Source organism: Canis lupus, chromosome 15 (genome assembly GCF_011100685.1).
Source record: "Canis lupus familiaris isolate Mischka breed German Shepherd chromosome 15, alternate assembly UU_Cfam_GSD_1.0, whole genome shotgun sequence".
Taxonomy (NCBI): domain Eukaryota; kingdom Metazoa; phylum Chordata; class Mammalia; order Carnivora; family Canidae; genus Canis; species Canis lupus.
Genome location: NC_049236.1, coordinates 6663549 through 6689157, shown reverse-complemented (window position 1 = coordinate 6689157; position 25609 = coordinate 6663549). Strand labels below are relative to the sequence as shown.

The following is a 25609-nucleotide window of genomic DNA, read 5'->3' as shown; positions in this document are numbered from 1 at the left end:
TGCTCACTCAGTAAACATTAGCTACTGCTATCATCATCATCATCATCATCATCATCATCATCACTAAAGTCTATCTCAGTCTCCATGGATAACCCTGCTTCCTGAGTTCTTTGAGCTCCTTGTCTCCAACTTCTACTCTACGCTGCCTCAGCAACCCTCTTCCATAGCTACACCTGGATCCTACAATCACCAGAACCTCTCCCCCTCCAAAATCTTAAATTCAAATATTTCATCCTCTGAGGACTACTTCCAGTCTTCCAGAACCCATTTACTGTGCCCCCCATATCTGCCTCTGATTGAAACCCCTAATGCCAAACTCCTCTATCATAGTCCCTCCTTTATCTGCCTCTTCTTATAGTCTCTCCTTAACCCACTCTCTTGACAACAACCTCAATTTCCTTCTGCACCAGACTGGTGAAGTTCCAACCTTGGGGAAATCAGACTATCAGCCTTTTCTTGACAGGGCTCCTGAGAGCTCCTGAGGAGACTCACACAACCTCGGCAATCAGTACCACTGTTATAAATTTGTAGTCTCCATTGTCAGTGCCACCAGCCATCTATTTCCTTACCTGCTTGGCTGTCTCCTTGTTCAAAGTGCTGTTTCAGATCCTGATCACTCTCTCCAAACCTCTGATTTTACTGCCCACTACCACTGACCTGTGCCCACTTCACCTATCTCTGCTTTTACCCCCAGGAAATGACCTATCCCACAACAGAATAACAGGAATGTGACTAGAATGACCACGATTTCCTCCTACTAGACCCATAAACCCACTTTAGCTACACCTCTATTCACCCATTTCTTCCTTCCTATCATAATCTCGGTCTTCTGCGCTCTGGATTCTAACCCACCTGGCCTCTAAGGCGCGGTTCTCAGTGTGTGTTTCTCAGACCAGCAGCAGCAGCACTCTCCAGGAACTTGGTGCAAATGCAAATTGTCAGGCCCCACTCTAGACCTACTAAATCAGAAACTCTGGAATTGGGGCCCAGCAGTCTGTTTGTAACAAGGCCTCCAGGTGACTCTGAAGGATGCTAAAGTTTGAGAATCACTGCTTTAAGGAAGTATTTGCTACTTATCCCCTTTCCTGTATTTTTAACCTCTTTCTTCAGGGCAACAGTTCCCCGCCTGAAGAGCCTCCCATCTGATTGCTCCACATACCTGCTTGCCCCTCTCCCATCTATTCACTGCACAGCAACATATCTGACCAAGTCATCCCCTGCTTAAAATTCTCTACTGACTTCTCACTGATCTGAAGATAAAGCCCAGTATCTTAAGAAGGCCCCAATGCTCCCCACAGCTCACAAGTCTCTTCTTCCACCTTTGGCTCTCTCTATTGAACAAGCCCAGCTCGTCTCAATTTCTTGATCTTGCCATGCTCTAGGGCACCCAACAAACTTTAAAATTGTTCTCTTTCTGCCCAAAATATTCTGCCTGCTTCTCTTCCACACTCCTTCTACCACCTTCTACTTTCTTTACTTAGGGTATTTAAGTTTACCCCTAACTCTCGATTCAGTCCCTATTAGATGCTCTCACGTAGCATTCTGCACTTACCCTCTCAAACCCACATCAAACTTAAAATTATTTAACTATTATAAGTGTAATGTTTGTTTTCCATACCAGAGCATAAGCTCTGTTGGGGTACAAATCATGTCTACCTTATTTACTATAATATCCCTAGTGGGGATGCCTAGATGGCTCAGTGATTGAGCGTCTGCCTTCAGCTTGGGTCATGATTCCGGGGTCCTGGGACTGAGTCCCGCAGCAGGTTCCCTGTGGGGAGCCTGCTTCTCCCTCTGCCTGTGTCTCTCATGAGTAAGTAAATAAAAAATCTTAAAAAAAATATTCCTAGTGCCTAGCTTAGTATAACACCTTGCACACAGTAAATGTGCAATAAATATCTGCCAACTGACTGAGCCTTTGCATACACTGTGCCTCTGTCCAGAATGTTTTTCACTACCTTTAATCTCCCAGCGAAATCTGACACATCTTTCAAGAAATAAATTAAAGATGGCTACCAGACAGGAGGTGGGCAGGAGGGATGGGTGAAATTGGTGAAGGAGATGAAGGGTACACTTACCTTGATGAGCACCAGGTGATGCATGGAACCGGGGAGTCACTATCCTGCACACCTGACACTAACCTAACACTGTACCTTTTCCACACTGGGCTTAGAATTTTAAAAGAAAAAAAAAAAGAATTTTAAAAGATTTTATAATCTAGTGTAGGTAATAAACACCTAAAGAGAAAAAAGAAATAATACAAATGTTTCTGAAAAAAAAAAAAAAACAAATGTTTCTGTGAAGCCTTCCCTGCACATACACACCACCTACCTGCTCAAGTGAGTCACTTCCTCTTTCCTATTCCTATTAAATTGTGTACATAACTCTACTAATGCAATAACTATACACCATTGTAAATACCTGTCTTTGTGTCTGGGTCTCCACTGGACTGTCAACTCCCTGAGGGCATGGACCATCTCTTGCTCACCTCTGCACCTCGTGCTTAGAAAAGTACCTCCTGGGCAGCCCCGGTGGCTCAACGGTTCAGCACTGCCTACAGCCCAGGATGTGATCCTGGAGTCCCGGGATCGAGTCCCACATCAAGCTCCCTGCGTGGAGCCTGCTTCTCCCTCTGCCTGTGTCTCTGCTTCTCTCTCTCCTCTCTGTGTATTCTCATGAATAAATAAATAAAATCTTAAAAAAAAAAAAGTACCTCCTCACGTTGACAACACATGTCTAAATGTTTATGGGTGTGTTAAACCTAAGACTGTACCTCTAATATTGCACTGAGATGTTTTTTTCCTAAGATTAAATCTGGATTCCAATTCTAGGTTTGTTATTCATTAGCTGCACAGTCAAACTGTTTAACCTCTTTGGGCCTCGGTTTCCTCACTAGGAAAATGGGGCTAACAGTACCAACTTGGAAATACTGCTATGGAAATTAAACAAAATGACACTGTACAACAATTAGCACACACAGTGCCTGGCATGTAGTAGCCTCCCCACTCTGGCTTCAGCTTGATAGAGACAACTAGGACAAAACAAATACAAAAATAAGCCACAGCAATCAAGGGAGGCTGAGTGCAGAATGAGTCACTGCTTTTAATCATTTGCTCAGGAAGATCAACAACGAAGAAACATAATATGCAGAATAAACCCTACTGGTGGTATCCCCCTTGGCATATAAAGCTTGGTAAGAACTCACCCCAGACTCTTGGCTAATAGCCACATCTGGCTCCTTACCCCAGTAGGTCAGGTCTTAGTCTAAGGTGCTAGGAATGGCTACTTTAGACTGGAAAAGAAGCCACCCCATAAGGAAGGTGTTTACACGTGGGAGATGGGGAAGAGGGAGGAGAGCTTGAATGTAACCACATCTATCAAGTGTTTTGCAGTCTGGCAGAAAATACCACAGACTTGTTGGTGAAGACAGACAGCACAGAACTGTACTTACCTGTAGCCAAGAACCAGCTTAGACTAGATAACAAGCACATTTCTGCTTTTACAATGGTCAGACTTGCATGCGGTGAACATCTCTAGGGTCCAATTATGCTTGTACATCTGGGCAGCACCCACAAAGATGACACCAGGCAGCTTTAAACATACACTCCTCAGCACAGAGTGCTGCCCACAAGCACCAGCTTCGCTGCTCATGTGTGCCAAATGTAAAAGCAGATTTAACAGTTTCTCTGTTCCTTATTCATAATGTGCTTACCTCTGCAGAACCACTGGTATTCAGATAACCTACTTCCTTGGAGTCATTCATTTCAGAATGCTGTGTCACTATATGTGTGGTTACTTCTTCGCTGGGACTCTCTCTCTTCCAAAGCTTCCTGGTTAAGCTCTGATGGTCACTGGAAGATACAGTGGGTCTGAGCAGAGCTCTGGGTAGTCTCTGTCTCCTCCAAGATGTTCTGCTCCAACCTAGCCCCAAAATATGTGGTACATCATCTTCAGGTGGAAAGCCCAAGTCATCTGCAGTTTGGAACTTTTTAAAAAACACCAGCATGGAATTGGAAGAGTCTGTCCTAAAAGCCCGGCAGCTCTGGGGACTGCTGCAGTCTGCCTGAATGCACATCCCTTCTAACCACCAAAAGGCATGGCAAGAAGAGTCCTGGCAGCAGGCAGCCCAACACAACTGGAGAGAGGAGGTTCCTTCAAGAAGCCGGAGGTGATTTTCTCCCCCAGATCTCAGGCCAACTCCAAATTCTGTCTTCGCTTGCTGGCACCTGCTCTCACTGGCATCTAAAAACAAGGAATGAAAACATTTTAAGATGTAATAAAAACAGACTACTGCTCTGTAAAGAGCCCTGAACACCAACATTTAAGGCTATTTTGAAGACTGGTTTTTAAGAGGGTGGGAAAGCTGTCTAGTAAGTGGAACAGAAGAAGCAAAATAGAGGGTTTTTTGGCTCAGGATGCTTTAGCTTGTAGAAGTACTGTTCCGCACCCATCACTGGTTCCCCTTCTCAATGAGTCCCTTCCACAAAGACCTTTTATACAGAACTCCAGTTCGTGAAACAGAAAAAAAACCAAACAGAACAGTTCTAGGGGATCCCTGGGTGGCGCAGCGGTTTGGCGCCTGCCTTTGGCCCAGGGCGCAATCCTGGAGACCCGGGATCGAGTCCCATGTCGGGCTCCCGGTGCATGGAGCCTGCCTCTCCCTCTGCCTGTGTCTCTGCCTCTCTCTCTCTCTCTCTCTCTCTCTCTCTCTCTGTGTGACTATCATAAATAAATAAAAATTAAAAAAAAAAAAAAGAACAGTTCTTCTGGAGGAAGTATAGGGAGGGATGGGCAGAGGCCCGCCACTTGGCCCTTCACTCACGTCCTGGCATTTCTCAGGGATGGTGTGAGCCCCACAAGACCAGGACAGGGAGCGAAACAAGAACAGCTCCCCCTCTGCCCCACGCTGACCTGCAGCAACACACACAGGCCTCGTGGCCTCCTACAGGTTATAGGTGTACCCACTTTCTAACCAATCGTTTGCCAGAGCCAGGTGGTTTTGCACATCACGGTAGCAGCCAGGGCAGAGGTCAGATTACCAAGAAGTTTAATGAGCAGAATTTGCTAGAATGAACTTCCTACTGACAAGCCGTGTCATGATAAGAAATAAAGGAACAGGAGTACAACAGTGACCTACCTACTGTGGTGAACATAAATAGCATGGTCCAAAATTCGGGCTAATGTTGCTTCTGGATAAACTTCTGGGCTACTGAATTATGTCAGGCGTGGCATTAATTTTCCTGAGGTATTACCTCACCTCTGTGTTCGTAGATGAAGAGAAGTCAAAGCATGTTCTAAATGAAAGCTGTTATACAGAGTTCATGTAAGGTCCTAGTTACATGGGTATCTGCACCAACTATGGTCGGGGTTATACGGGGCCAGAACCAGGGGGAGGCAAGATAGCTGCCTCGCACACAGAACCTACGAAGGTACACACTTTCAGAGTCACGTAAGTAGAGTTGGCTCACCCCATCTTGAGAGTGAGGGCCTCCTTGAAGTTTGCGCCCTAGGTGTCTCTTTCTTCACCCTAGCCCTGGCCCTGGGGTTAGAACGTAAAATATATTTTAAAATGACACACAGAAAATGTGCAGTAGAATCAAAACACTGAAGAGGTGGATAATCATGGATGCGTGTACACAAAACCGAAAGGGGGCTCTGACTAACCCAAAACAACAACGTGCTAATCAGCCACAGCCAACTTGACTCCCAGGAAATACTGACAAAATGTCCAGCAAACTCAATGTGCACACTAGTCAAATGAGAGCTAGGAGGAAAATAAAGGCAGGCTTCTGGATTACTGAGCAGGCGCTATGGAAGCCAATCTGCCATTGTTCATTAAAAGAAAAGAGAGAGACATTGGCACAGACCTAACATCAGACGAGGCAATTTAGAAACCTAGAAAAAAATAGAACTTCCTCAAGAAAAATGAAGAAATAGCAACTATGAAAAAAAAAATGAAGCTACCAAGAGCTACAGAAATACCCCTCATATCCTCATCCACCTTCCCACACAGTAACCAATGGGATGAATCTGGGTAACAGCTATCTGAGTATACAGACTGTGTTGAAATCAATAAATGCGGGACGCCGGGGTGGCTCAGCGGCTGAGCATCTGCCTTCAGCTCAGGGCGTGATCCCAGGGTCCTGGGATCGAGTCCCATGTCGGGCTCTCTGGGGGAGCCTGCTTCCTCCTCAGCCTGTGTCTCTGCCTCTCTCTCTCACGAATAAATAAATAAAATCTTTAAAAAAAAATCAATAGAGGGCTACATCAGTAACTACTGTCAGTGACCTTTATATCAACTTTCCATCATTCTTCTCAGAATAAGTCTCTCATATTTAACATAGTGAAAAGGTCCACACAGATGGAAATAACCTGCACTTTTCTGTAAGCCACTATTTTATTTAATTTTGAAAATGTACTGTGACACCCACTTTTGCCCCCGCAGGAGGGAGTGCCAGAGGTCCTGCCCTCCCACTGTGAGCAACTAAAAAAATGAGAAGATAAATGAAACAATTGTTCTTAGACAATGAACAACAGGTGGTCCAGGACTGTGATCCCAGAGAGGAAGAAACAAAGGAAGGTGAGCCCTCTGATCACCCTGGCTTGCTGTATGAAAGTGTGCTCTGGAGAGTGGCACAGGGAAGGAGAGCCCAAGCAGACTAGAGCAGACTTGCTGAGTTGAGGAAACAGAGTTTAAGGTGACTGTGATAGCTAGAATTTTGGAACGAACAACCAGAAAAGAGGAAGTGACACAGAGAAAGAGCTCCCAATATCTAAATAACGGTTCCTTCCAATCTTTGACTGAATACTAGTTTACCCCAAGTAGAGGTTTGAGACGACATGAGGGAAATTAGAAAATATTTTGAACTGAATGAAAATGAACACATAACATAAAAATTCATGAGATGCAGTAAAAGCAGGGTTTAGAGGGGACATTCACAGTTTTAAATGCTTATTTTAGAAAATAAGAGAAGTCTAAAATCGATGATCTAGAGAGACACACTGGGTGAAGGCCACGTGAGGACAGAGGCCAAGACTGGAGCGCGACAGCTATAAGCCAAGGAACACCAACGACTGACAGTGACCACCAGAAGCTAAGAAGGGTCACGGAAGGGTTTGACCCAGAGTTTCAGAAGGTACCAACCCTTTTTTGTGGACTAGACTCTGGAACCGTTAGCTTATCAGGATTTTCTGCTCTTACCTAAGAGAACAGTGAAGGAGACAGAGGGCTCCAGGACTACCAAGAGTCCACATCCAGGGATCACTGACATTTAGGCATGTGGCTGTGACCTTTACCTAGACTGAATGGGGACACCTGGAAGCCACTCAGTGGACATGCACAAGGATGTGACGTTGGAAAACCATGAGAATCTAAGGGGCTTCTCTTTTTCTTTCTTTCTTTTTTTCTTTTTGCTTCTCTTTTTCAAACCAAAATTAATCACCTGACTGCAGCAAGGAGTAGAGCCCTGGGTAGAGGTGTGAAAAGTTTGTCAGGTGCCTATACAGTTCAGGAGTACTGGTTTGAAGCAAAGGCATCAGTCCTAAAGCAAAATATTTCTGAAGGATCACCTCTGGAAGAGCAACCAAAAGGTGTCATTATTGATACAGGCCTGGAATGGGAGGACAGAAGTTCTACAGAGAAGCAGCTCTGCAATGTGGGAAAGTCTTTACATATAATTCCTCCTTTATCAGCCATCAGAAAAGTCTTACAGGACAGATAACCCATTAATGTAAAGAATGCAGGATAGCCTTCATAAACAGCAAATTTCCAGTAAATCATCATAAAATTCACATAAGCAAACAACCTTATAGATATACTCAATGTGAAAATTTCATAAGGACTCAATAATTATCAACTATCAGATAATTCAATGTAGAGAGAAACCTCATAAATGCAACGAATGTGGAAAAGCTTCCAAAAAAGAACTCTATCGTTTTAAGTCATCAGAGAATTCATACCAGTCAGAAACCCTACATACTGCAAAAACTGTGGGAAAAACCTTTGCTCAGAACCCAGCCCTTACTCATCATGAGAATACATAGTAGAGGAGAGCCTTTTAAATGTAATGAATGTGGGAAAGCTTGCAGGGATACTCAACTGTGGTGGACCAACATCAGAAAATCCATACTAGTGAGAACCCATACTGGTATTATGAATGTGTAAAAGCCTTTAGGGAGAGCTCAATCCTTATTAGTCATCAAAGAATACATACAGGAGGGGTGCCAGCATGGCCCAGTTGGTTAAGTGACCGACTCTTTGATTTCAGCTGAGGTCATGATTTTATTAGGGTTGCGGTATCGAGCCCTACATTAGGCTCAACATAAGATTCTCTCTCCCTCTGCCCCTCCTTTACCAAAAACAAAAACAAAAACAAAAAACAAAAAACAAAACAAAACCACCATATAGGAGAGAAACCCTGTATCACTGAAGTATATGTGGGAAATCTTTTGGGTATATATTATTTACTGGACATCAGAAAACTCACAGTGAAAATAAACTCTATTGGTGTAAATGACTATGGGAAAGCCTTTATGAAGAGCTTACTGGATTTGAGAGAATTCATACTAGACAAAAATCCTATCGCTGCAAGAAATATGGGAGTCTTCAGACACACCTCTGGCCTTGCTGAACATCAGAGAACCCATATGGAAGAAAACCTCAGAAAGTAACGAATGTGGGAAGACTATTCCCAAAGTTCAACCCTTAAACAACACAAGAAAATTCATAACAAAGAGCCATCAAATGTAGTTAGTGTGATAAATCACACAGAAAGAATTTATTCCTTCTGAGAATCAAAGAGGAGACATTCAATAAATTATACATTTAGCAAAAATATTCTGTGTATCTCTATGCCGAAGAACTTCTCACTTGGGAGGATTTCATTATAGTATGGTTTGTGCTGGTCAAATATTTTAAAAACTTAAACGTCTATTAGTTGAGAAATATTTACTATAGAATACTACGCAGCAACTGAAAACAATGAAGTAGAAATCTATACATAGCAACAAAAATAGCCCCATGAGGGGTACCTGGGGACTGAGTTAGTTAAGTGGCCAGCTCTTGATTTTAGCTCAGGTCATGATCTCAGGGTCCTGGGATTTAGCCCCACATTGGGCTCCACACTCAGCAGGTAGCCTGCTTGAGGATTCTTTCTCTCTCTCCTTCTGCCCCTCCCCCAACTCACACACACTCACACTCTCTCTAAAATTAAATAAATAAACCTGAGAAGAAATGAAATATCTCCACAATACGTTAAATTAAAAAAGCAAATTGCAGGGAGCACCTGAGCACCTCAGTTGGTTAAGCGTCAGACTTCGGCTCTGGTCATGATTTCTGTGTCCTGGGATCCAGCCCAGCCTTGGGCTCCTCATTCAGCAGGAAGCCCACTTGTCCCTCTCCTTTTGCCCCTCCCCCCACTCATGCTACTCTCTCTCAAATACTAATATCTTTTAAAAAATAAAAAGAATTTTAAAAAGCAAGTTACAAAAAACTTATGTATGATGATTTTATTTGTATTTTTTCAAATGAAGCTTTTTTTTTGTTTCTACATATACATTATATACATCCCGAAGGATCTGGAAAAATGAAGGCCAAACATTAACAGCCAAAAAAAATTTTTTAATCAATGATCTATACCTTCATCATAAAAGCTAGTAAAAGAAGAATAAATTATAACCAAAATAAGTTGAGAAAGGAAAAAAGAGTAACCAATGAAACAGAAAACAAAAAACAGAGACAATTGGGGTGCTTGGATGGCTCTGTGGGTTAAGTGTCTGCCTTAGGCTAGGGTCATGATCCTCAGGTCCTGGGATCAAGCCCTACATCAGCTTCCTGCTCAGCAGGGAGTCTGCTCCTCTTTCTTCCTTTGCCCTTCCTCACTGCTTGTTCTCTCTCTCTCTCTTTGCTCTTCCTCACTGCTTGTTCTCTCTTAAAAAAAAAAAAAAAAAGAGAGAGAGAAGGAGAAAATCAATGAGACCAAAATCTGGTTGGTTGAAAGATCAACAAAACTGATAAAGCTCTAGTCAGACCGATGACAGAAAAAAAGACAGTAGTCACCAATTAACAATATCAGGAATGAAAGAAGGGACAGCACAGCTGATTCAATCAGTCAGGGGCAGCAAACTATGGCTCAATGGCCAATTCCGGCTACTGTCTATTATTGAAAATAAACTTTTATTGGAACATGGTCATACTCATTTACTTATGTATTGTCTATGGCTGTTTTTGCTCCACAGTGGCAGAGTTAAGCAGCTGCAACAGATTTTCGTCTTAATACTCACAAAGCATAAAATGTTTATTACCTGGCCATTTAAGAAAGTTTGCCAACCCCTGGTCTAAGAGAATGCACTTTTGCTTGACTGACTATTCACTAATGAGTAGAGCATAAATTTAGATGTTAACTTATAGAAGATTGACAAGTTACAAGTGATTTTGATTTTTACAGAGATGCAAATTATTTCTGTCTAGTAAAAGATAACCTCAAAAGTTTAATTAATAAGGCTCCTTTTCTTCCCACCTAGCTATTATCTTTATTTCTTTATTCATTCATCCATTCAACAAATATTAACGGTACATCTGTTTCACGCTAAGCATTGCTTTGATAGAGCTTATAATTTAGATGGGGGAGACAGATTAAACAGACACAATAATGAAGTAGAACTGCAAACTAATTTAAGTGTTCTGAAGGAAAGAAATTCAGCTTTTACAGAATAAAGGTAGCTAAATTTGGAATTTACTGAACAGCTACATTATCGCATACGTGACATGCTATCAAAGATATTCACTGTAGGGGCGCCTGAGTAGCTCAGTTGGCTAAGTGTCCAACTCTTGATTTATGCTCAGGTCATGTTCTCAGGGTCGTGAGATCAAGCCCACACTCAGCACAAAGTCAGCTTGAGATTCCCTCTCTCCTCTTCCTCTGGCCCTCCCCCGTGAAGCTCACAAGCTCCCTTTCTCTCAAATAGTAAATAAACAAAATACTTTTTTAAAAAAGATATTCACTGTATGTTGTTTGAAATGAAAAAATATATTCGAAATAACATAAACTTCTCAACAGAGAACCATGCAGTTATGGGGATGAATAAGGCTACTCTATATAGTACTAGTATGCAATGATATTTGGGATACACCATGTAGAAAAAGAAAAGTTCAAAGCAGTTTGTCTAGTATGCTACAATTTGTGTGGGGAGAAAAAGAATATAATGTTTATGCATATATATGCATAGACTATTTTTGGAAGAATATTCAAGAAGTTGGCATGGTTGCCTTTTGCAGGGGAAACGAGGTAGCTCAACAGACTTAAGTGAGAGACTTTGTTCACTAAATACCCTTTTTACCTTTTGAATTTGCACAATGTACATGTATTATCTTTTGAAAAATAAATTTTAAAAAATAGAAATTTCAATGGCTTCCCAGGGCTCTTAGAATGATAACCAAAATCCTTAACATAACTGAGAGGATCCTATATGATCTAGATGATGCCTAAGTTTCTGGCCCCACCTCATAGCACGCTCTTCCTCTGTCATTATGTTCCAGTCCACCAGCCTTCTTGCATTCCTCAAATGGACCATGCCCCCTCTCCTAATGGGGCTCTGTGCACGATGCTCCCTCTACTGGGAACTCTCTTATCTCCCATCTTTACCCAGCTAACCCCGCTTATGAGATCTCCATTCAACCATCATTTCCTCAGAGAAGCCTCCATGCCACGTCAGGTCTCTTCACTTATACACTCTTTGGGCCTTGTTGCCCTTTCCAGTGTGATCATCTGCTCAATGTTTTTCCCCACCACCGTACCTCCAATTCTGGCATGGCACTTGGCACATTACACTGCAGGTGCCCCAAAATATCTTTTTGAATGAATGTACAAATAAAGGCATGCATGTATATGCATGCATGAAGTACTGAAAGAATCAATGAACAAACTGCCAGGAAATCAGGTGGCCTTGTATCAGGTGGGTCATACGGAAGACATCCAGGCTCATGACAAGACTTCAAAAAGAGATGAGGCCCATATGCCACCTAAATGAGGGGAGTGAATGATGGTTGGTAGATGAGTAATGACTCAGGGTAGGAAGTGGCATAAACCTCGAAGAGCAGAACTTTTTCCATGACACTGGAGGAGGACTGTTCCAGAAGTGACAGTGAGGAGTGATGAGGACATCAGTTCCACCTCCAAACTCAGAGATACATGAGAGATGGAAGAATGAGCAACCATCGCCTGCAGGCTAGAGGTAAAACCATGTCTTTCTCCAGAGAAACCCAGGTCTCAGAATATTCCATCTAATGTCTTAACTCACAAGCTGGAGTATAGAGAAGGTTTAATAACTCAATGGATTCTTGTCATAGTTAAAAAGTTGGGAAGGGAGGGGTGGGAAATGTGAGTTGAAAAGCACAAAGTTATACAGGAATGTCAAATCAGACTCACGCAAATCACAATGGTTAAGGCACTTTCTAGCAAGAAAAAAAGAAGAGGATGGAAAATTATGATGATAAACTGATGACAGGGTTGCTGCCTATCCATTCTCGATATAATGCAGTGAAAGGTTTGAGGTAATTCACAGAGAATGTCTGTGGAATCCGGGGGAACACGTTTAGAGTCAGGGAAAATGGCCAAGGAAATTTATGGGAATTAAGAGGTCGAAGGGAAAGTAGCAAAAAATTCTAATTTCCTTGTTGTTCCTAGCAGCTCTGTTCAAATTCAGATCTTTGAAAGGAGAGAAGATAAAAGTGGGAGTCGAGGAGGGGGGTAGCTATAAGACTGGTTTGCCTTGCAAAGGTCTTCTTTTGCTTCCGTGGCTCTCTGACGTAGGTCATATAAGCTACACAACTATATGGTGGTATAAAAGAGAAACATTTCAGAACCCAAACACTCCCCCTGCTTTATAAGGTGACCTGGAAGCCTCAGTTAGAGATCTCATCCATCACTCTGGGCAAGACAGAGTATGTTCAGTGATGGAAGGAACAATCTGGGTGTCCACACAGGATGTTTCAGACTCTCCCTATTTCACCTGCACCTCTTGATTGCTGAATTCTTAAAATTATTATTAAAGCGATGGGTAAGATTATGTGACTCTTATCTGACAATCTGATCCTTTGTCTTAGCTCAAGGGAATACAGCCTGAGACAGGAAACATGGTCTGAAGCACTTATATCTTTGACAGTGACCAAAAGTAAAAGAAATGTGAAGCATGGAGCAGGTTAACTCCCTATGGCTTGCTAAGAAAATCAATCCAAGAGTTCCCAGTAAGGACAGGAGGTACTCTGATCTCTCAGTTCACATGTTTATTTAGTGGGATTTTTATGGAGGGTTTTTTTTTAATTAAATGTTATTTAATGTTGCTCCATTATGTGTTCAATAATAAAAATATGAGAGGAAAACAGTTCTTTTCTATCCACTCAGTGGATCATAATTCTTCCTCTTAGATGGCTAGAAGACATGGGTTCCAGATTCAGTTCTAGGTCCATCATTTACTATAAGTTAACCTTTGAAAAGTAATTTAACCTAAGATTCAATTATCATTGTTTTCATTGTTGTTACTCTTGAGAAAAAGAGTTCATCAGAGGAGGAAGCAGGGGAGCACTGGTAGAGTCAATATTGGATTCTAGAAGTAACTTGGATAAAAGGTAAGATGAAAATAAGCTCCAATTTTAGATCAGTTCCTTTCCTGCCCACGCCGCCATAGCCTGGCTCTGCTCCCAGGGCCTAAGCAAAAGCAATATTAAATCCTTACAAAAGAGGGCTTACATAGAACCTTAGACTGAAAACCCTTTTGGAAAGTCTGGAACTCACTGTTGGTAGGAACACGTGGAAGGCTCGCGCAGGTGGAGTACAGAAGGGCAGAGCCAATCCCTTTCCTTCTAAAGCCATGCTAAAGCAGACCATACAGGGCTCCCATATGTACTACCTGGAGGATCCCCAAAACAGGAAGCTCTGGAGCTAGCAATGCTTACTTATAATTACCACCTCTCAAAATATGAATTCTAATAAATCTAGCACAAAGTCTAGACCAGGTTTCATAATTCCAAGTAGTAGGGTGTTAAGGTCTATAGAATATATAAATTATTGCCAGAGGAAATTCATCATACTTTAGGAAGCTGTGAACAACTCTAGAAATACTGAGAGGCAGTGCTGTTGCCTCTGGCATTTGTAAATCTCAGGTAACAAGCCTGACTTTTCCAGCTAATTTGGAAACTTCTCTGGCTAGCAACCAAGAAGGAAGTAGAACAGAATGCCCGCTCTGTTAGGAAACATGCTGTTAAGGTCGTTGGGAATTCAGAGTGCACCAAATTCATCAAATTGTATCCCAATGAGCAATTCCCTCCCTGACATGGAGGGGATGAGAGTAGAGAGAATGCCCTGACAGTATTATTTTAAAAAAAAAAGAAAAAAAAAAGAAAAAGAAAAAGAAAGAACAGTTGGTACATTCTTCTGTTGGGGGGCCAAGTTTCTGTGGACAATAATGCATGGTGGAGAACATTATATAGGTAAAATTTGCAGAAATTTTTTTAAGACTCTATTTCAGATAGAGAGAGAGAACACGGGGGCAGGGGGCAGAGGGAGAGGGAGAGAAGCAGGCTCTAGGGTGAACAGGGAGCCTGACGTGGGGCTCCATCCCAGGACCCTGGGATCATGACCTGAGCTGAAGGCAGATGCTTAACCGACTGAGCCACCCAGAGGCCCCTTGCACTTACTTGTTAACATCCATGGAATTCTAAAATTCTAGAAAAGGTGTTCCTTTTCTAGAAATCTCACAATTTCATTATACGGTCAAGAATCCATTCGAAGCTTTCCTTTGATGATTCTATCTGTAACTGTTATCAAGCAGTAAGGAGCAGCCTTCAATCTGATGAAGTCAGTGACTAAACTGGCCCCTCCCCAGCCGGCTGCCTGCAGCCTAGCCGAGGCTTGCCTTCTCTCAGAAGCAAGAGTCTCGGCCAAGATGGCTGCCACGTGGAAAGGAGACAAGCAGGCATGTCATCAACCCCAAAAGACTCGCAGGAACTGTTCAGGTACAAACCACCCCAGGGGGCACCCTCCACCTTCCTTTTGACTGTCAGCATGTCTGTCACCTGCACACCCACTAACAAACAAATACAAAAATGGTTCCAGTGACTCGCCACACCAGTTCTCTCCCACGGGGGTTAGCACATTCAGAAAGCAAAGCAGAGGAGGTACCTAAATCCTCCGAAGGGCGCAGTCAGGTATTATGAAGTTTGGAAAATGCCAGGATAATAACTGGTGCCCTCTCTCCTCTTCAAAAGGGCCAACACTTTTCTCCTCCACTGCACACAGGTTAGATTGAGAGGTGGCAGCAGCCTCACAAAGCGGCCCTTTTGAAAAGAAAATAATTACCATTCATTGCCTTTGCTGTGTGCCCAGCTTTGTTAAGAGCACAGTTTGTTAAATGTGGTGGTGGAGGTGACTTGCTGAACCGGAACTGCTAAATAAGAATCAATAGGCTTTGTGTCCATATTCTGACTCCCTTCCCTTGACTGTATGTAACGTTTCCATTCTTCCCAAAGACCATTTCGATCAAAGACGGACTCCCCATGGAACCAGCTGCCCAAAAGATTCACGTTAACTCTTGATGGTCTGCGAGATGGAAAACAAGCTTCAACCACTCGAGCACAAAACCCGAGCCTTGTAGCACTTCTCTGGTTGAGAGTACTTTGAAAGAGTAAGAAGTCCCTTCCCATAAACATCGTCACTAAAGAAGTCTTAAAGGTACTGGGTTGTGGCGCATTGGTGAAGAGAAAAACCATAACGTCTCTGCAGAAGGCGGCAATATTTACAAGGCAAAAGAGGAGGAGGACGTTCTTTTAATCTACCTGCTTAAGGTAGAATAACTGATACTTTGCAGGTTAAACCAACTATGAAAAGCCACTCTCATTTAAGTTTGGTTTAATGAAAAAATACATCCAGTCTCCAAGGTAAGGGTGGTATAGAACCTTCTGGAAAACTGAGTCTAAAAAACCATCGTTTCCAAAAGAAAAATCCCATATCAAAATCAATACCCTTATTCCATCTTACCCTATCTTCTGTCCCCCACCCCACAAGTTGAGGCTGTGGCCCATGAAATAAGACTGCCTGGGTTTGAATCTCTATGCAGTCAACTTACTAGCTGTGCCATCTTGGGTCATTTTTCTTGGTTTCTTCATTAATAGAAAGAGGAATGATGGTAACTGTGCCTAAACTCAGAGGATTATTATAGATATAAGAAAAGATAAGCTATGCAAAGTACTTAACACTCTGCCTGGCATGCAGTTAACGCTCAGAGTATATCAGCTGCCATTACTTTCAGTGTAACTACACTTCATTTAAGTGCAGGCACCACTTCTTTCAAAAAGTCTTCCTTGAGGAAACCTTTACCCCAAGACTCCTCTCTGCATATGCTCTTTCACTGAATTTCTCTCTGTTTGCCCTCCTCACACACTCTGCCCCGTTTAAGTGCTGGCGTCATATCTTCTATCTTTGTATTTATCTGCAGGCCCCATAAAATGCTTGGCATTCAAAGAATTGTTTAATTTTGAACATTTAACCAACATTTAAATAAATCTATGCAACTTTTTAAACTAGCAAAACCAGCAAATGATGTCAGCTCCACTATGGAATTACTTGAGTGGTCATCATTTGAATCAGCTCCTTACCGTTAATTAATTTCCTTGGCTAAAAGGTGGCAGGGATAAGAGAGGAAAAGCAAAGTTCCCAGTTCACTAAGAAATGAGAAATAGCTTTCCGAATTAAATTGGAAAGAGCCCTGAATGGGAGGTTCGAGATGTGCAGAAAGAGAAACTGAAGAAAAGCCAAATGGGTTAAGAAGAGGTTGTTGAGTCTAACGTGAACAAATGGAGAAGAGCCTTTCCTACCTAAACCTGAAAAGTCCTTTCAAATCACAAAGCAATCTTTCCTCATGAAAGGACCAACCAAATTTCAGTTCCCTGAGCTCTCTATTTTAGGCCAATCCATTTCACTCAAAGGAAGGATAGGCTTTCACCATAGAACTTTCTGAACACTGTGCCAATGAAGAATAGTTTCCAGTCCACCTAGACAAACGGCCATCCATCGTGGATGACACTAGATCCATTCAATTTTTCTTCTTCCGAGAAACGATGAGAAGGAAAAGAAAAAAACTCCTCAAAGTTTTGGACACCCAGGTGGGAAAGATGGAAACCAGTCTATCACAATTCTAATGCCTCTAACTTCTACCTGACATTTATTAAAAAAAAAAAAAAAATCAAGTTTGCATTACTTGGACATAGCTATTAAATTCCAAAGACCTATCTGTTAAGGTTTAGTCCAAAGCCATTTTCACAACCAAGCTGTGAGAGTAATCAAAAACACTGGTAGAGCTGCAAATAGCTCTCCTGCCATATAGTCATCTGCTCAAAAATGATCCAGTCATCAAGGAGTTTATAATATTTAAAGGCGGACTGGAGACAAATGATTAAACCATGTACTAAAACACACAAAAACCCCAAAAACCTGTAACTAGGGGGTTATATGGCTTCATATAATATACTCAGAATCTCCTGTTTCGGTTTTTCTCCCACCACCTTATGACTAAAAGACTCTGGAGAATGCTGTCAGCAAGAAGAGCACGCCTCCAAGCCACAGCATGAAGGAACCCACACCTCTCTAAGTAACTCTGGCTTTGTACTTCAAAAAGCACAGGTATCAAACGATAATAGATAAACTTCAGCCTGTACATAAAAGCAGTTCTAAAAAGAAATTGTTTTTCTATAGAGAAAGCCCCCAGGTATGATGTCATAAATCCAGCTATTCCCTATACGGCCCACTTGTACATGTTATTGTTAAGAACCTGCAGTTGACTCTGTCTCTGACTGAAGGGCTGATAAATTATCTGCATTCATCACAATCATATCAACCTTCTCTGGAAACCCACACAGTGAACCTTGAATCAGAGCACTGCTTTGTTTTTTGGGAAGGTTTAAAAAAATTTTTTTTTTGCTGGCTGATTTGGTTTTTTTCTAAAGAGAAGGTCATTTGGAGGACTGTGGCAGAGATATGTAAATTAAATAAAATGGCAGTGAGCTTGGGAGGAAATAAGGAAATAACAGCAAACCATGAAGTGCTATTTCAGCAGAGATGGCCAACAGAGGAAAAGTTTATGTCAATTTATCCATTAAAAATCTCTTTTTGGAGAATTATGTAAGTGTCAAAAAAAAAAAAAAAAAAAAAAAAAACACCCTGCAGTGGGCTGAACTGGGACATGTGAGGACTCAATACAACCAAGCTTCAAATACTTAAATATCTTAAACCACTTTTTGCTTATAGCAAATAAAATGCAGAGCTACAGATGCTTTCTCATCTGTGTGTAAATGAAAGCAAAACTGTGTGAGTAGTTAGTATTCTTAGAATTTCTGAGAGCCAGTTTATTTAAATTAAATCCAAGCCAATCTGTATCTGTACAGAAATAATTTTCTCAGGGCTCTTATTCTCTAGACTTTACAGAGCTGTACATACTCCTCTTTCTACCTCTCCCTCTGAGATAAAGAAGTGAAAAGAGCTCTGCAGGTTAAAAACCACTTCAAATAAATCTAGGAGAAGGAAGTTCAAAGGGATTAGAATATCACTTTGTCTCACCAGCCTGTTATAGAACAGGGTTCAGTTCTTCCCTGCCCGATTCTTTGTGCTCCCATGGCGCATCTTGGAATTTATCATGCTTCTTTATGTTTCTATATCTATCTCTGCCTCCATAGTGTGAACTCTCTGATGGCAGGAACTGGGTTTTATTTAGCTGGAGACAGTGTCTGTTGACCTGAATTGTAGGTACCTACAGTATGTACATAACACCTAGATATTAATTATCAGTAAGTGATTTGAATTAAGCATCTTAGAGAAGGTATTAAGAGCACAGTAAACACTGCATTTGAGCCACTGAATATAAAACAAGGCATACAAAGAACTAGGGATCACAAATATTAGGAAAGCGTAATCTAGTTAAAGTCATTGACATAATGCAGCACCAGCATTCAGATAATTTGTCCTATTCGGTTTATTTACTGTAGTTATGTGGCTTTTAATAGATTTCATTTTGAGAACATGTACTTATAAGTATCTTTCTCTTATATCTCCATTTTCAATTCATTGTAATAATATACATTCTACTGACAAATAAAAGTTGGGGCAAAATGGTCAATACATCTCACTACCAAATTATCCAGTATAGACTCCCTCTAGCCACAGAGAGACTGGCCTTTCCTTATCATCATCTGTAAAATAGCAATGTTACTCTGCTGCTTCAAAAGTGACATTAGTCCTGGGCAGGGCAATAAGGATCTCCAAATGTGTGTGTCTGTGTCTCTCTTTCACACGTGCAGACACACACACACACACACACACACACACTCCTCATAGGCACAAAGGAAAACCCTTGAAAACACATCATCAACAGGGCCTTCACTCTTTACCTCTTCCTCCCCACTAACAGAGGCAGCCATGCTGCCAAGGCAGCAACCCCCACGTGAAATATGAAGGAGTGGAGGCGAAACAGCTCAATCAAAACAGCGTGGAAAGGAAAGGAGGGTATGTTTGTCAGTGAAAGTCTCCGTGGAAAGGCCAGACAACTTCAGCTTCTGCCTTGACCATCCTGGGCAAATAACCCTGCTCAGGGTCTGCTTACCTGAGCTTAGACGCCAAGCCCTCCTTTTAACCTTTCACAAAGAGGTAACATGAAAATTCACCCCGTTATCTGAAAAGAGCATGGTGAGAAATGTCAGGGTGCGGCTTCTAATAAGCATACACTGGAGAGCACAGCTGAGAACATTTTTTGAAAATAAGCAGTTAGAGACTGATGAAGTAGAGCACACAGGTAGAAGAGAGCTCTGCAACTGCTTCTGCACTTGGGGCTGTTTTGCTGCGGGCTAAAAGCCACAGACTGCCCCAGCAGGATGCAGATTACTCAACTTTCTGAAATGGAATCAGGCTCTTCAGTTTCTCTCTTCATTTATTCTGATTAAGGCTCACTCGTTTTACCTGGCCCACTTCCATAAGCCTCCAGCTGACTCAGGTTGCCCCCAGTTAAGGACAATAAACACGGACCTGTATTTGCACGTGCACACACACACGGGAGCCATTTCTTTTTAAGCCTGAATCTGAAATTAGAGTAGTGAAGTAAAACCAAATCAACATAAACTCCCCATCTTCCAGGTCCGATCATACTAGTCATTCTCCTTATTACCTAAAAGTGAGAGAATCCGTGAGCACACATTTACTTAAAACGTAAATGTGCTGCTGGATTAGAATCAAAGCATAATGTTAAGCCAGTTGGAAGAAAGACAGCATTCCTAAAAATCCTATCATTCATTGGGAGTGTTTGGGAAGGAGAACCGGAATGAGCTACACTGGGCACTCACAGTTAGGCAGCGGCAGCCTGCAGTCGGTGGCGTTTCAGTTAGGCCCTGGCCAGCATTCCTCTATGCTCCCATTTCTCCTAGAACAGTGCCTGTAGGATGGTTAATGCACCATTCAGGGACATCCTTAACTCCTGCTTATCTTAGGATATTTTACAGTTTCGTTTTGTGATCAGCCAGAGAAGGTCAGAATTTAGAGAACTCAGCGCTTGCCTGATGCTGAGCGCTGGAACCATCCACCAGAGGCCCTGAGTAACCAACCTGATGCCAAAAAGGCAGGAGAACACTGATGCAGAAGAGGGTTGGACTGGCGGGGCATATATAATACTGACGAAGTCACCAAAGGACAAACATCTCCAAGGCAGGGGCAAAGGCTGCAGCCATCACACTTTCCCAAATCTCCAGATAACCACCCTCATGGCTTACTTGGGGGCATGGGTTATTAAATAGTCGAGAGAGTAAGCTGGATTGAAAGGGAAGTTGGAAACCTACTGTATCGTAGACAGGGGCTTCACCTACACAATTCTTAGCAAAAGGTTCCTCCACTGAGGCCAGACATCAAATTGCCTAGTCACCTATATTTCTAGGATTTTGCAAGGAAGACTGGGTCTTTACTGTTGTAGAATTACCCTGCGACCCTAGGGAGGCATCAGCCTCTTTGAAGGGAATCTTGATATTAGTAACATCATCCCTTTCAGAGATTTTCTGTGCCCTAGGAACGGCAAAGGAATCAACACACTGCAAGCTCCAGGAGCGCAGAGACCATGTCTGTCTTACTCCTCATTGCATTTCTAATGCCTATGATTTTAAGTACCCAATAAATATGTTTTGAAGGAAGGGACTAACAACTTGGGCAAGCTACTTCTGACACAAAATCCAAAAGTGCTATTGATTCAACCCCAGTCAATCAAAACAATAACCAAGCCCTAGCATGAGGCTTTGCCAAGTGAGTTTTGGGGAAAGTGAATCAAGATTGAAGGCCGGGTGGTATCAGTCAGCAGAACAGAGTCCTCTTCCAAAGGAAAAGTATCCCCAGCTAAAAGAGGAAACATGCAATCAGCTATGCTCCTTAGTGGCAGGTTGTTAGTAGAGAAAACACACAATATAGCTCATCCTGTCACGGCACAGCTTCAACCAACCTCAAGCCTATAAAGCCATATCAATGGAGGCTTCCTTGTCCTGAAAATACAGAAAGGCCAAATGCCTGCCTGCCTTCTACTTCTAAAAAATATGGGAACTGAGATCCACTGGGTGGAGACTTAAGAAGCTAGCAGAGACCTGAAACCTGCTGCCCAGAGTCACCTTAGACAAGAGTTTAACCGAATAAGATTTTACATTATCATTTTATAAGCACTAGAGTTAACATTTGCTGAACTGTTATTTATGCAACTGGGAGTAAGCTAAGTATTTGCATGAACATTTTACTTAATCCTTACAATAATCCCTTGAGAGGTGCTGTCATTCTCACTTTACAGATGAAAAATCTGATGAAAGGTGGGTTTCAGTAACACCACTTAGAATATAAGAGAACCAGGACTCAACTGATGAACAGATGAACTGATGTCCCATTACTGGGATCCCTAGGTGGCTCAGTGGTTGAGCATCTGCCTTCAGCCCAGGGTGTGATCCCGGGGTGCCGGGATCGAGTCCCGCATCAGGCTCCCTGCATGGAGCCTGCTTCTCCCTCTGCCTGTGTCTCTGCCTCTCTCTGTCTCTCATGAATAAATAAAATCTTTAAAAAAAAAAAAAAAAAAGACCCATTCTTGCAACTTCTTCCTAAAACTTACCCATTACTGTCTGAAATCAAAAGTGGTTCAAGGATCCTAATTAACTACAGAGGCTGACTTTTCTTAAGGAAGCTCTTGGGGTGACTGGGTGATAGGCACTGATGGGGGCACTTGACGGGATGAGCACTGGGTGATATATGATATGTTGGCAAATGGAACTCCAATTAAAAAAAAAAAAGGAAGGTCTTGGATGAAGGATAAGAAACAAGAGTTGAAAAGGCAGGCTCTCAAACCAAGAGCTATGCATTTGACCCAAACTTTTCTTTTCTTTTTTTTTTTTTTAAAGATTTTATTTATTTATTCACAGACAACCAGAGAGAGAGGCAGAGACACAGGCAGAGGGAGAAGCAGGCTCTATGCAGGGAGCCCAATGCGGGACTTGATCCCGGGTCACCAGGATCACAACCCAGGTTGCAGGCGGCGCCAAACCGCTGTGCCACCAGGGCTGCCCTGACCCAAACTTTTCAATACTACTTATCTGAGATGTCCAAACGCTAATCACACACAGTTCTTGATCATGTTCCTACCAATTCCACACAATACCATGAACTGGAAGCTGTTCCAATTAGTAAGATTTTTCTGCAATCTCCAAAATAAGCAAAAAGGTTTGCTTTGGCACTGCAATTGTTATTTTGTTTTTTATAAATTCCTCCACTTTTATCATTCTCTCCCTTGAGGAATTCCTGAGGCAAGTCCATTTCAGACAGCTTTTAAATCACATTGGATTTACTGCCCAATTATGCCATTTTCTTATTCCTCTTCACTTCGTCACACAGGTTAGGAAATATATTTGTGTTTGCGTTATGTTTCTTTTTCTAAAAAAAATACTTTATTTATTCATGAGAGACAGAGAGAGAGGCAGAGACACAGGCAGAGGGAGAAGCAGACTCCCTGCGGGGAACCCGATGTGGAACTCGATCCCTGGAGCCCGGGATCACGCCTTGAGCCGAAGGCAGATGCTCAAACGCTGAGCCATGCAGGGGCCCCTGCATTATGTTTCTGAAGGACAAAAAGAACCCACTAGAATTATACTCCAAGATACAGAGCAAGACTTAAGATGATTATCTTTTACTGAAGAATGTTTAAGCAAGACACAATTGCTTCATTTCATTGGGAGAGAGGCTAATTTTAGAGGATTTTCACTGGTCTTAGGTCAATTAAATTGTGATATAACAAGATCCCAAAGAGTTGCTCAATGCTAGCTGAATTTTAGAATCAAAAAGCTTACATGGTTTGTGTTAACAACCAGAAAACTCTACCTTCCCCCAGCTGCCACGTACTCAAGTCATCATCCTACAATCTGAAGAGACAGATTTAGGATTAATAATGTATCACCTTCCTGTACTGCAATGTAGTTAAGAATATAGGACAGTCTGGCAGGAGAAGTTCCTGCTGAAGGCTCATCGCTATGAGATATGTTCCATTAGTCATCCACCTTAAATTAAGTGCCCAGCAGATACAAAAAGAGCAGAGATATAATGCCACCTAAAAAGTCTTCTGGAAATTCTTTTCTCCTAAAGATAAGACCAATGCATGGTCAAAATATATTACTCTCTTAAAAGTAAAAGATGCAACTTGGTCTGTCCAGTATGATAGCCCTCAAAGTACAATCAAAGGGTAGAGGCAAAGGAGGAAAGTGAGCTCAGGTGCCTTCTGTCTGCCAGGGACAAATGTAGGCAGTTATGAGGACAAAGAGGGAATGGTAACTAGTGGGGAAAGGCTTCTTGCTAAGGCAGGAGCTGTCTTTGTTCCATCTGCAGTCTCTATGGGGAGTTGGGAACCCAGAGTATGGGACTAATTAAAAAATAAAATATGGCAGGGGTGCCTGGCTGCCTCAGTTGAGCATGCGACTCTTGATCTCAAAGTTGTGAGTTCAAGTCCCATGTTGGGTGTAGAGATTACTTAAAAAATAAAAAATAAAAAAATATGGCAGAGGTAAATGGGAATCAAGATACCATCTTTATAGGGCTCCCAGGTGCCACAGTCAGTTAAGTGACTCGGTTTGGCTCAGGTCATGATCTCAGGGTGGTAGGATTGAGCCCGGCATCGGGCTCCATCCCCAGCACACATTCTGCTTAAAAGTCTCTTCTCCCTTTGCTCCTCCCCCTGACACTCTTGCTCGCATGCGTGCTAAGAAAAAAAAATGTATCATCTTTATAATAAGTGATAAGGTGACTGGAGAACATAGCTTAGATGTACAGTCGCAAATGGGCTTTCTAGTACTTAATCAAGCCAAGGCAGCTGGACACATGCAGGCTGTGCTGGCATGGGCAGACCAGTTAGAGCATGGCAGGGAGGGGACACTGACGATCCATACAACAGCCATTCCATACAACAGGATTCTTTTCCAACCTCACCAGTCAGAAAAACAAAACAAAACAAAAAGACACTATTTTGGGGATCCCTGGGTGGCTCAGCGGTTTAGCGCCTGCCTTTGGCCTGGGGCACGATCCTGGAGTCCCGGGATCGAGTCCCGCGTCGGGCTCCTGGCATGGAGCCTGCTTCTCCCTCCTCCTGTGTCTCTGCCTCTCTCTCTCTATCATCAATCAATCAATCAATCTTTAAAAAAAAACAAAACAAAACACCACTCTTTCATTCAGGGAGACCCAGAGAAAAGGCAGGAAAAAAAAGAGCAAAGATTACCTTCCAAATATTGTTCCCTCCAGTATTTGGGATTAGGGAGACACTGGAGAGGGAGGAGCTGTGAGAAGAGGGAAGTCAAGTGCCCATTAAATGAGCCAAGACCGAACAACAGAGTAGGGAAGAACAGTTTCTCCTCAACACATATATTCCCGCATGGTGCTATTTCTAGCATTATCTTTAGGTTCACCCAACAAACCTTTATTACCACCTACTATGTGCTAAATGCCATGTGTGTAACTATGATTAAGACAGTGTCGTGGAGCAGACACGCAAGTGAGTAATCACAGTAGCCATCTGCTCGCAGCCACGTCGGCTAGGATTACTGACATTACTGACTTAGAACCGAGGTTACTGCTTGGCATACCTGGTACCAGACTCACCACCTACCGCAAATAACTATAAAACTGGACAAAATAATATACGAGACAACTGTTTTTCAGGCAGGAGACAACAAACAGGCAGTACGAGGCTGCAATCCCCCAGAGAGGGGAACCTTGAAGTGAGCCCTACAATCGCCCAGTTCTCTGCAAGAGACAACTTCCCAACCACAGCACCTGGAGCCCAAACAGGACGCCAGGGTCTCCCTGAGCCCAGCAGGTCGAGATCTACATTTGGCTACGACGGGAGTAGGGAGGAGCTGTGAGAAGAGGGAGCCCCAGAAGTCCTTTGGGAGGGTCCCTGGCCAGGCTGAGGACTGGGATGTAGAGGCACAGGGCAAGACCTGAGGTTTATTAGGTAGCAGACACAACGTGGCTGAGCGGGAAACAGCATCACTAGAGGTGGAGCAGGGCTGGAGGGCAGGACC

General features: G+C 42.6%; 1 protein-coding gene across 1 annotated transcript in view; it reads right to left on the bottom strand.

The window, feature by feature from the left end:
• The window catches only part of KIAA0319L (KIAA0319 like), a 93865-nt gene that overhangs the window by 59369 nt on the left and 8887 nt on the right, over nt 1-25609 (bottom strand). Inside the window, exon 3 of the mRNA XM_038557933.1 lies at nt 3713-4242. Coding sequence (XP_038413861.1) covers nt 3713-4242 — 530 coding nt within the window. The remainder of the gene's footprint in view (nt 1-3712; nt 4243-25609) is intronic.